The sequence below is a fragment of the Thamnophis sirtalis genome, unplaced genomic scaffold, assembly GCF_051295495.1.
Source record: "Thamnophis sirtalis isolate CommonGarterSnake01/CBP01778 unplaced genomic scaffold, rThaSir2_p1.2 scaffold_3, whole genome shotgun sequence".
NCBI lineage: Eukaryota > Metazoa > Chordata > Lepidosauria > Squamata > Natricidae > Thamnophis > Thamnophis sirtalis.
In genome coordinates, this window is record NW_028261383.1 from 89845680 (window position 1) to 89857043 (window position 11364).

Sequence of the window (11364 nt, forward strand, 5' to 3'; positions counted from 1 at the left end):
TCATTGAACAAGCGGCGGCTGGAGAGCCGCCCGCTGCCTGATTTAACCCCATCCTAGCAGCAGCGGCTCGCAGCGGCCAGAGAGCCGCCCGCTGCCTGTATTTTTTCTCCATCATTGCGGGTGCTTACCTTCCCGCCCGCCTGCTCTCTGGTCCCAAGTGTACGCGCCGGCATTCTCCCAATCAGCTGTGAGTCCGCAGCCGCCCGCGCTGCTGTTTTAAAGGCTGCTCCTCAGGACCCTCCGAAAACTTTTTGGTTTTCCAAAAAGCAGTGATTCTGATTAAGTTTTTTTGCTCAAAGAGGTGTTTTTTCATTTCATATTTGCCTTTTAAGAGGAGTTAATGTTATAATTCATGTTCTAATGTTATAAATTTTAATCCAACATTAAGTTCCGAGCTTCCAAGTCATTTATTTTTAATGAAAAAAAATTTTACTCAAATTTTTGTGTTAAAATGGGGAATGCGTGTTATACGCCGGTGCGTGTTATACGCCGATAAATACGGTATTCGCTCACAACTGAGTCTGATTATGTGAATGGGTGAATACTTTTAGCAATATAGTGTATTTAATTTCTGAAACGTAGACAGTTTTGGGTTATTCAGCACAAGAACACGTAGCAGTAGTTGCTTCTTCAGACCTTCAATTCATTCAGCATCCTCATTAATGTACAGTTGTAGAGCACTGAACTCCAGCCAAAAAATATGATCAGTGACCAGTGAAGTAATCAGACACCAAGGCAGGAATGTGCAATTCTTCAAATATAACACTTTATTTCATTTATTGAAACATTACTGTGCATTTTTCTTTTTAAAAAACTAATTTATAATGGGATTTAATTATTTTCTAAGAAAGATTAGAAAGTGGGGCATTAAGACACTTCTTCAACTTGGAAAAGCAACCAAAGCATATGTTAAAACATATTTATTATCAGTTGTCAAAAAGCATTGAGGTAAGGGAAACCTTTATAAATTAACAGTAAAGTGTCTTGAAGTTGAACTAATACAAATATTTCAGATAGTACTTGCAAATTATTGAGAAAAATATCAAAGAGGGAAGGAGGGATTTTGGTTTTGAAAAGTTGAGTAATTTATATAGAGGAAATTTAGAAAAGTTATTTTTTTATAAAAGAAAAATGTTTTTAATGTGGCCTTAATGTTCACATTTCCTAGATTTCAACAATCATGTTAGGAAGGTTCGTCTTAACTAAATTTAATATTAAATGTAATATTAGTCATGTTAAATGTAATTTAAGACCACTCAATGATTTATAGTGAAAGCATTATGTTGAAAACCTCTAAGATATCTACATAACTCCTTTGAGCATGTTATAATAGACCTTTAAATACACACCTAGTTTGAAGAGTGGTAACTTAATTTAATTTTCATGATGCCATGACTTCCTAAAATAATACATTAGTCAGACCCCTTCAAAATATTGATAATACTGAGAATTATAATGCAATATTATCAATAGCTACTGGAAGAATTAAACTCTCTTCAGGTGTACTCTGTGTGCAAGCTATCAGAGCTGTACAGATGCAAAACTGAAGCCCTGTCAGAACTTCCTCCTGTTCTGCCTGGTCTAGCTGACTATTCCATTTTATAGCTCATCATTTTGGTTTTTCAGAGTACAGTAGTCCTCATTGGGACCTGTGCTTTTGGCATTAAGTTAAGTGGTTGCTAATTGGGAAATCACGTAACTGCAACAGTGCTTTTCTTTCACACCTCATCCTCCCCTCTTTGGAATCTCACCCTAGCTCGGGTAATTTGCAAGCAGGGAAGTAATGGTTGTGTTTACATTTGTTGAAAAGAAAAGTATTTCAAAAGTAAGAAATAAGGGGTACAAAGCTCTGGAGTGGCAGCCCTGAATTGCTACCCAAACAGCCTAGTGCAGCGGTGTCAAACTTGATTCCATTGAGGTACTACACATCAGGGGTGTGTTTGACCTTGGGAGGCTAGGAGGCATGGCTAAAGTAGGCCTAGCCAGCTCGATGTCACTCGTGTCAGGGACGCCTGGGGTGGCCTGAACACTCTGCCAGTGAAAATGGGCTCCTGAGCTCCGTTTTCAACTGGGACAGCCTCCTGCAGCCCTCTGCCAGTGAAAATGGAGCTCACAAGGGCTGCCCATGGCCCTCCCGTGCTCCATTTTTGCTGGCAGAAGCAGGCAGGCCAGTCCGCTGTTTCCAGGGTGGCCCTACAGGCCAGATCTAAGCATCTCCCTGGGCCAAATCTAGCCTCCAGGGCTTGAGTTTGACACCCCTGTCCTAGCATATTCCCCATTGTAAACCTGCTAATTCTTTCATAATCTCTTCCACTCCAGTCTCTTTCCAATGGCTTTGGCAGTGGGGAGGGGGCGGGGAAAAACAGGTCAGGCATAGGACACCATGTAACCATAATGGCAATCATACTAAAAGTCGTAAATGTAGGCATTGGTCATAAAGTCATTTTTTTCAACACCATTGTAACTTTAAACGATCACTGAACGAGGCAGTCAGTAAGCAAGGTCTATCTATAGTAGCATCTGTCTAGGGTGCACATCCCAGATTTCTGAAATCTGTCACATCACTGCCATTCTTACCCCTTCTGCCCACTGCACCTTCTATCTCATTTCGCCTCTCCCACATCAAGCAAGAAGCAACCAAGAATTCTAATCTCAAGAAATTGGCTATTGGTATTCAAATTATCTGATATAGAATGTCTTAAAATGCAAAAATAAAACTTTATGGAAGTTAATGGTTGATAGATTTGTAGAAAAAAGTAAATAGTGTTTTGCAATGTAATGTGATATATTTTGGCACTTGGATCATAGAAAGAATTTGACTTAGGATTCAGATTGCATACTGCTTATATATAAATGTCTCAGAACAACTGCTTGGAAATAGTAGCCATCTCGTTCTTTATACATTTTAAACTATTAAATGAGGCTGTGATGTCCAATAAATAAGTAAGAACATTTTAAAGAAACTGGCAAAATGATTACGGTAAGTGTCATGAGTGTCTCATGTGATGGTCTTATGTTATATCATTGTGTTAAAGAATATGTAAATAATTTTTCCCTTACTAAGCTATTTAGTATATTTTGTTAATTTAAGTTGCTTTGAGGAGAGCAAGTCTCAGATTAGGGTGATAGTTTAAGACATAATAAGCATATTTATAGCAGCAAAGTTATAAAGGTGTTCCTTATAAGATTTAATGAAAACATTTTTCATGCTGCCCTACATAAGTAGGATTATAATCCATCATAAGTACCAGGATACAGCTTTGGCTGGGATGTAATTTTGTACATAATGGTGCTTTCTTGGCAGTGAAAAATGATCCTCTGAAATCAGTTCAGGCGATCTGAGAGTTGGTTGCAGCAAAAATTTGTTTTCTCCAGCTTTGCCTCTAATTGAATAAAAAGCTTTTTAGTGCCACAGTAAAATACTTGGAATATGGGGAAATATTTTAAAGAACTAGCGCTAAACCGAGGTGCAGGTGCAATAACCTAAAGACTAAGGGGTCACAGGTTATGGTTTATTTAAATAGTGTACAGGGCAAAATAATAAATGAAATTGAGAAATGCATGGCATAGAAAGCAAATTGAAAGAAGATCACTGCAGTAATCTAATTAAAACATCACTGATAGATGGCTCCTCAGTCAACGCATCCAGTGACAATAACAATCTCTAGTTAGATTGTTGAATTGTTTAAATGGAATCTGCTACCTATTTTGTGTCATACCCTATCAGATGACAGAGAGTAGGCATTGAATAACATTTTAAAATGTTAAGTACTATCATCTTCCTCAGATTTTGGAAGAATAAACCTTCCAAATTCTTTCATTTATCCTCCATGATTTCTCAAAGTTCAGGGGGAGGAATCAGGAATGAAAAATTTCCAGCTTTCTTTACAGATGTTAATAGGGTAAATGGCTGTTTGGTTTATCTGTAACATTAGCAAACTATTCTGCCAGTATAAGAGAATGAGAGAATTTTGCAGAAAAGTAGTTGATGTGTCATTTGAATCCAGTGAACAGAACCAACATCAGTTGTACAGTACATCCAAACTTATGTTAAATTTAACAATTCACTTCAAATTAGAACTGATGTATGGCATTGTAAATCTTTATTTTTAATATCAAAGGGGTTAGTGGTTTAATCTATAATAAGGATTACGCAAATGATTCTGGAGCAAATTGTTTTAGTTCTATATTCATTCATTCTTTTATTCATTTCCCCCAAAATTGTGAAGTCTGGTTTCTAGTTCTGTATAGACCAGCTAGATAGTGGGTCACGACCCATTTGGGGGTCAAATGACCCTTTCACAGGGTAAGACCATCGTGAAACACATATTTTCGACGGTCCTAGGAACCGAGACACGGCTCCTCTATGGTTGGGGGTCACCACAACATGAGGAACTGTATTAAAGAGTTGCCGCATTGGGAAGATTGAGAACCACTGGTATAGACAATATAAATCCATTCATCCATCCACTTTTCCTAGATTCAATTTTTCAGTTAAAAATATGAGTGTTTAAGCATATTATTATGCTTGTAGGAAGCATAATACTGAAGGAAAATCAAAGACTGATTTTTTTAGCTTAAGCATGAGAAAATATTCATGGTTTCTATGTCACCCAATCATTGCAATCCAATACATGTGTCCTTTTTAAAAGATCTTTGATAATATAATAGGAGGGAGACGGGGAACCCCATACAGGGAAGGGCTGAGGAATATAGTCAGTTCTTGGCGGACAAAATTGCTCGGTTTCGATCGGAACTGGACTCCACCCCTGCAGATCCAGCCGGGACACAGGGGAATAACTTGGTAGACCATCTCTGGGTTGAGTTTCAGGATGTTGCCTCTGGGGATGTGGACAAGGCTATGCGAGCTGTGAGTTCCTCCACCTGTATACTGGACCCGTGTCCCTCTTGGCTGACTGCCAACAGCAGAGAGGTGACACGAGGCTGGATCCAGGCGGTTGTCACCGCCTCTCTTCGGGAGGGACACCTCCCCACCGCACTTAAGGCGGCGGTGGTGAGGCCCCTCCTGAAGAAACCGTCCTTGGATCCAGCAGTTCTTAACAACTATCGTCCAGTCTCCAACCTCCCCTTTCTGGGGAAGGTTGTTGAGAAGGTGGTGGCCTTACAGCTTCAGCGTACCTTGGAGGAAGCTAACTACCTTGACCCCTTCCAGTCTGGCTTCAGGCCCGGTTACAGCACTGAAACCGCTTTGGTCGCATTGACCGATGATCTCTGGAGAGCCAGAGATGGAGGCTATGCGTCCATCCTGGTTCTCCTTGACCTCTCAGCGGCTTTCGATACCATCGACCATGGTATCCTTCTGCGACGACTGCGGGAGGTGGGGGTGGGCGGCACTGTTTTACAGTGGTTCTCCTCCTACCTCTCGGACAGGTCGCAGTCGGTGTTGGTGGGGAGGGAGAGATCGTCCCCGAGGCCCCTAACCTATGGGGTGCCGCAGGGTTCGGTTCTGTCCCCCCTGCTATTTAACATATACATGAAACCGCTGGGCGAGATCATTCGGAGGCACGGGATTAAGTACCATCAATATGCGGACGATACGCAGTTGTATCTGTCCGCCCCGTGCCAACTCAATGAAGCGGTGGACGTGATGAACCGGGGCCTTGAGGCTGTTAAAGACTGGATGAGAGCTAACAAACTGGTACTCAACCCGGAAAAGACCGAGTGGCTGTTGTGTTTTCCTCCCAAAAATTTGGTTAACGTTCCATCAATCAGGCTGGGGGGGCAAAATTTATTCCCCTCAGATAGGGTCCGCAACTTGGGAGTCCTCCTGGATCCACAGCTGAGTTTTGACCACCATTTGTCGGCTGTGACCAGGGGGGCATTTGCCCAGGTTCGCCTGGTGCGCCAGTTGCGGCCCTACCTGAACCGGGAGGCTCTCACAACAGTCACTCGAGCCCTTGTGATCTCTAGGCTGGAATACTGCAATGTGCTCTACATGGGGCTGCCCTTGAAGAGCATCCGGCGACTTCAGCTAGTCCAGAACGCGGCCGCGCGAGTGATCATGGGCGCACCACGGTTCGCCCATATAACACCAATCCTCCGTGAGCTGCGCTGGCTACCTGTTGATCGTCGGGTGCACTTCAAGGTCTTACTTACCACCTATAAAGCGCTCCATGGTAGTGGATCTGACTATTTGAGAGACCGCCTCCTGCCAATTACCTCCCTGCGTTCCATCAGATCGCACAGAGTAGGCCTCCTCCGAATTCCATCCGCCAGTCAGTGCCGACTGGCGACTACGCGGAGGAGAGCCTTCTCAGTTGCAGCTCCGACATTATGGAACAACCTCCCCGTGGAGATCCGTACCCTCACCACAGTCCAGGCCTTCCGCACAGCCCTCAAGAACTGGCTATCCCGTCAGGCCTGGGGATAGGATTACTCTCACCCCGCCCGAATGTTGAGTGAATGTTGTGTTTTTATGACCAATTTCCTTTAATCACGATTTTTTTTCTTTTTAAGTTTTGTCTTGCACCCCCTTCCCTTTATTGTTGTAAGCCGCCCTGAGTCCCCTCAGGGAAAAGGGCGGCATATAAATTTGCAATAAAACATATAAAAAAACATATAAAAACAAAAAACATATAAAAAAAAGTCTTTTTATCAAAACCAGAAGAGGGCACCATCCTTCCTTTCTCAGAATAGGCCCCCAGTTCAATTCCATAAACTAAGAGCCTGCATAGCAACTGAATTCTGGAAAGTCTTCAAGTCTGCCCAAATTAATTAAAGCTAATGCTGACTGGTGGCTCCTTTTCTGGCTGCCGTCCTTACTTAGATTAATAAAACCAGATCAATACCAGACAATTGGTATATAAAGCAAGATTTTTTTCCCCTCATTCGTAAGGAAGGAAATAAATTTGATCCTTCCAATTATAAACCTTTTGTCATTTGGCAGCAAGTGGTGTGTCAGGAAGCCATCTTCTTAATGAGTTTGAAATAAATTGAAGGTGATAATAATGGGAGCTAAACTTGAGGGAAATATTTGGAAAATATTGGCCAGATTAAGAACAGAGTCTATATAGTAGATTATGGCTAAACCTAGTTGGTAAGTACCGTACTCCAATGGTGGGATTCAAATTTTTTTACTACCAGTTCTGTGGGTGTGGCTTGGTGGGCGTGGCAGGGGAAGGATACGGTAAAATCTCCATTCCCTCCCCACTCCAGGAGAAGAATACTTCAAAATCCCCATTTCCTCCTGATCAGCTGGGACTCGGGAGGCAGAGAATAGATGGGGGAGGGGCCAGTCAGAGGTGGTATTTATGTATTCTCCGAACTCAAAATTTCCGCTACCGGTTCTCCAAGACTGGTCAGAACCTGCTGAATACCACCTCTGCTGTACTCCCATCTCAATATTTGAACAAATAAATATGAATACTTAGATATATAATTGCCGTTTTTTGTTTGATAGGGGAGCTCAAAGAAAATTCAGAATTGAATATGCAAGAAAACTCCCGAGGCTCAACTTTCAATCTAGAAAGATGCTAAACCCAGGAGATCATTAATAGCAGTAAATAAAAATTGAAGAACACTTGAAGTTCCCAAACGTACTAGCTTCAACCAGAATCTGAGATGATAAAATTTTAGATAAGCCCAAAACAGATGAAGCCCAGATTTTGCCATATGAGATCACTAAGAGTTGAAAAAAGCAAATGTTAACTTTTAGGAATTTTGATTGGATGACTTCTAAGGCTGAAGTGTCCTAGAGGCATATCTGAGTACTGTACCGTATCACATCACATTAAGAACTTTTAGCTTTAAATAGTTTAATTGCTGTGGTTGAGTTAATACCTTACGTGTATTTCATAATAATAACATTGCTATTTGAATTTTTAGTTTAACTCACTCTCTTGATTAGTGTAATAGGCAGAAGATTTAAGAAAATACATCGAAGTACTTAAAGGTTTTGACCTGCGTAATAAGTCTCTGGGTAATTTTACAAGCAATTGTATCTTTAAAATGCTTCCTTGAGATTACCAAAACGTTTGTTAGAGCAGTGTTTCTTAAATTATGATTTGAAGGGTCCTGGATATTCCCAAACAATCAGGGGTTCCATGAAACCAAAATTATTTCCCTGACATTGAAGATATTTTCAAAAAAATCTCATTATTGTGTGTGTGTCCATAACTTTTAAAAATGGGAAGGGGTCCTGAATTTTAAGAAGTATCACCTTATAGCAATAAGACAATAGAATTAATGCATTTACACACACGACTGGGATAGGATGACCATATTATCAACATAAGGAATAATAAAATGGACCAATGTGCAAAAGATGGAAGATGGAATTCTGGCTTGGCAAAAATGTTCAACAATATTGTTAATGCATGAATTAAATAATTAAGGGACAAGAATATATCTTTGGTTTTGGGGTGGGGTTAGGTTCAGTTATATCAGCACTGAGATTTCCCTTAATTTATGCCCTTACTGTTGCGCAATACTATTTTCAATTTAAGGAGACAACAATTGATTGATGTAACAACTAGTTTCTTCCAGAGATTGTCATGTGGTGGTGAGTCAAGTACCACTTTTATAAAGTTATAAAGTTAACATAAAATATGTTTTTGGGTGGAGTACAGTCTTAGCCAAGCGATGTAAAATTGTGTATTTGTCTATTGCTGGGAATCCAGAGCTGAATCTAGGTTGCTCGGTGGCCAAAATATTCTCTGATAGCATCCAATTCAATATTTTATTTGATATTATTCCAAAATACTATTTGCTAATTAGATATAAAATATTATTTGGTTGATCATTAGTGGGATCATACATATATATATATATATACACACACACACACACACATACATACATACATACATACATATACACACACACACACATACATACATACATACATACATATATATACACACACACACATATACATACATACATACATACATACATACATACATACATACATACATACATACTATGAGGGTGGTAAAGTTAAGGCAGCCTTTTGAAACACAAGGAATTATTTATAGCAGTGAAAAGAGACGCTAACACAGATGCCCTAACCAAGCAGATTTTAAAGCAGAAACTCTGGTAAAATTAAATCTTTGCTTGAAGTTTTGTTGCTTTTCAACTGAACTTTACTTTGGGGTTTTCTCTTTAATTTGGAATCCAATTGGGAAGAGAATCATTTATTAGCAGGATGTACAGGTCCCACTTAGAAGCGCTTTGAATGAGAAGTATTTATCCCAGATCTCAAGATGAATTAAGTTGTTTCTATTTGTAGAGTAGAAGAAAAAAGGAAGTAGCTGATGAATAAATTTTGTAACTAAAATGATATTTTGGATTGTGTGATTCTTCTATATTCCATTGTTGGAAAAACTATTTTAATTATCTCTTGAAAAATAGACATGAAACAAATATTTCTATCTAACACTACCGGTAATCTTTGTTAAAGTATGTTGTGATATAAGAAATTTCTTATTCACCTTGATCAATCCAGAACGGTCTCATATGATATAATAAGCATATTTGTTTTTAAAGTTATATTTAACTGACAATATTATGACTTCTTGATGTCTACCACTGTCTTATAAGCTATATTTTCCAGTGTTTCCCAGTGAATATATCCAAATGTAGTTTGAATGTTTTTCTGATTTTCCACCAGTCTTGTTTCAAATAATATTAAATACAGCATAATCCTAGGATGAATTTACATGGAATAAAAACAAAACATTGGCAACACATTGTTAATCACTTTCCTTTTTATTTCTCTCCTCGTTTCTGACCATTTTTATTGTTGCTTCTTTTGTAGGTGGCCATTTTTTCCACCGTAATTCTCTCTCCCCTCGGAGCCTGGTCTATGAGAATGATTTCTCTTCGATCGAGCCTGTCTTGGACATCTACGATGAGAACAAGACCTGAAAGGGAATCTGCATTCTTCTTGCTTTGCTCTCTTTCCCTTTCCCTTTTCCGTTTCTCATTCCTATTGTTGTGTACTCCTTCCATGGATGTCCTTTGTCTGAAGAAGAGCTGCCTTTTTCCAGAACTTGTGCCTGGCTGCCAGGCTGCAAAGGTGAAGCTCAGCTGAGGCAATATCTGAGGATGACGTCTCTGAACAGATGAAGTATGTGCACAAGGTCGGCTGTTGGAGGTTGCCGAGTTGACAGAATTACCATTAGCAATGCCAACGTGATGGTGTCAGTATGCTAGAGATTTTGCCCTACTCCGTTTTAATTTTGTACAACAGTCCTGTTTCTTGAGTAGGCACGTGATAGTTCTCTTATTTTCCAAACCAATAAATTACCATGTTTGCAGCTTACTTGCCTGATGCAGGAGCTGATAGGCTAACTGCCCAAAGTTACTTTTAATTTTGTCCTTAATCTCACGTTGAACACTTCTATTCCAAAGGGATCATATATATATATATATATATATATATATATATATATATATATATATATATATATATATATATATATATATATATATATATATATATATATATATATATATATATATATATATATTGCTGTTTAACAAAAGAAACTATCACAACAGCAGATTGCAACCTATGACATTTTCCTGGATTTGGAGGATTTTTTTCACATCCTATTATTGTGGCTAAATGGCCAGAAGTTGCTTGGTGAGAAAGGAACAACAGACACAGAAAGTGACATTTTTACAGCCTTTTACTGACTTTCAAGGATTCCGTTGAGATTTATAAACCCAATCTTTGAGCGTGACATGATTAAGACTTCTTAAGAAGAATCCAGGAATCAAAAATATATATTATTGCTTGATTTTTAAGATATGTGTTCTTTTTTCACTCAGATTTTTAAGAAGCCAATAATGTTGGTGTTATATACTAAAAAAAAAAAAAATCTGGAAGCTTCCTTCCTACATGTTTTTACTTGAGGTAACTGTATTCGCAAAGCAAGACTTTTCTGAAGCTAATTCTGTTCCTGAGGAGATCACTATTGTGAAGCACGTGAGGAAGACAGGCAGCTGGGGCATTAAATGCTGGAGGAAATCAGTTTTGATTAGAATGGTGAGACACGGTAAAAAAAAAAAGTATTTTGATGCAAAAACAGACAGGTAAAAGGACAAAAACAATCATGTTTTTAAAGCAGCTAAAATGCTGCTTCAGCAAAAAAAAAAAAAAAAAAAGGAGATTTGAACTATGTTATGGCTCCTTAGTGTTCCTGTTGAGGAAGCTCTGTAAAATAAGTGACAATGTCATTTTTTCCCATTGTAAATTTGAGGTCTCTCTATATAAAAATATATAGAGAAAACAATCTTGATTCTATATGACGCTTGATTGATGAAAAAAAAAACTGAAACTACTAGAAAGGTAAGATATGTTATGTATGTGACTTGTCGCGTAGACAGCTTAAGCTG

General features: G+C 39.0%; 1 protein-coding gene across 1 annotated transcript in view; it reads left to right on the forward strand.

Moving 5' to 3' along the window:
• The window catches only part of RNF130 (ring finger protein 130), a 39601-nt gene extending 29437 nt beyond the window's left edge, over positions 1 to 10164 (forward strand). The window contains exon 8 of the mRNA XM_014053220.2: positions 9779 to 10164. Coding sequence (XP_013908695.2) covers positions 9779 to 9888 — 110 coding nt within the window. The 3' untranslated portion in view covers positions 9889 to 10164. The remainder of the gene's footprint in view (positions 1 to 9778) is intronic.
• The last annotated feature ends 1200 nt before the right edge of the window (positions 10165 to 11364 follow it).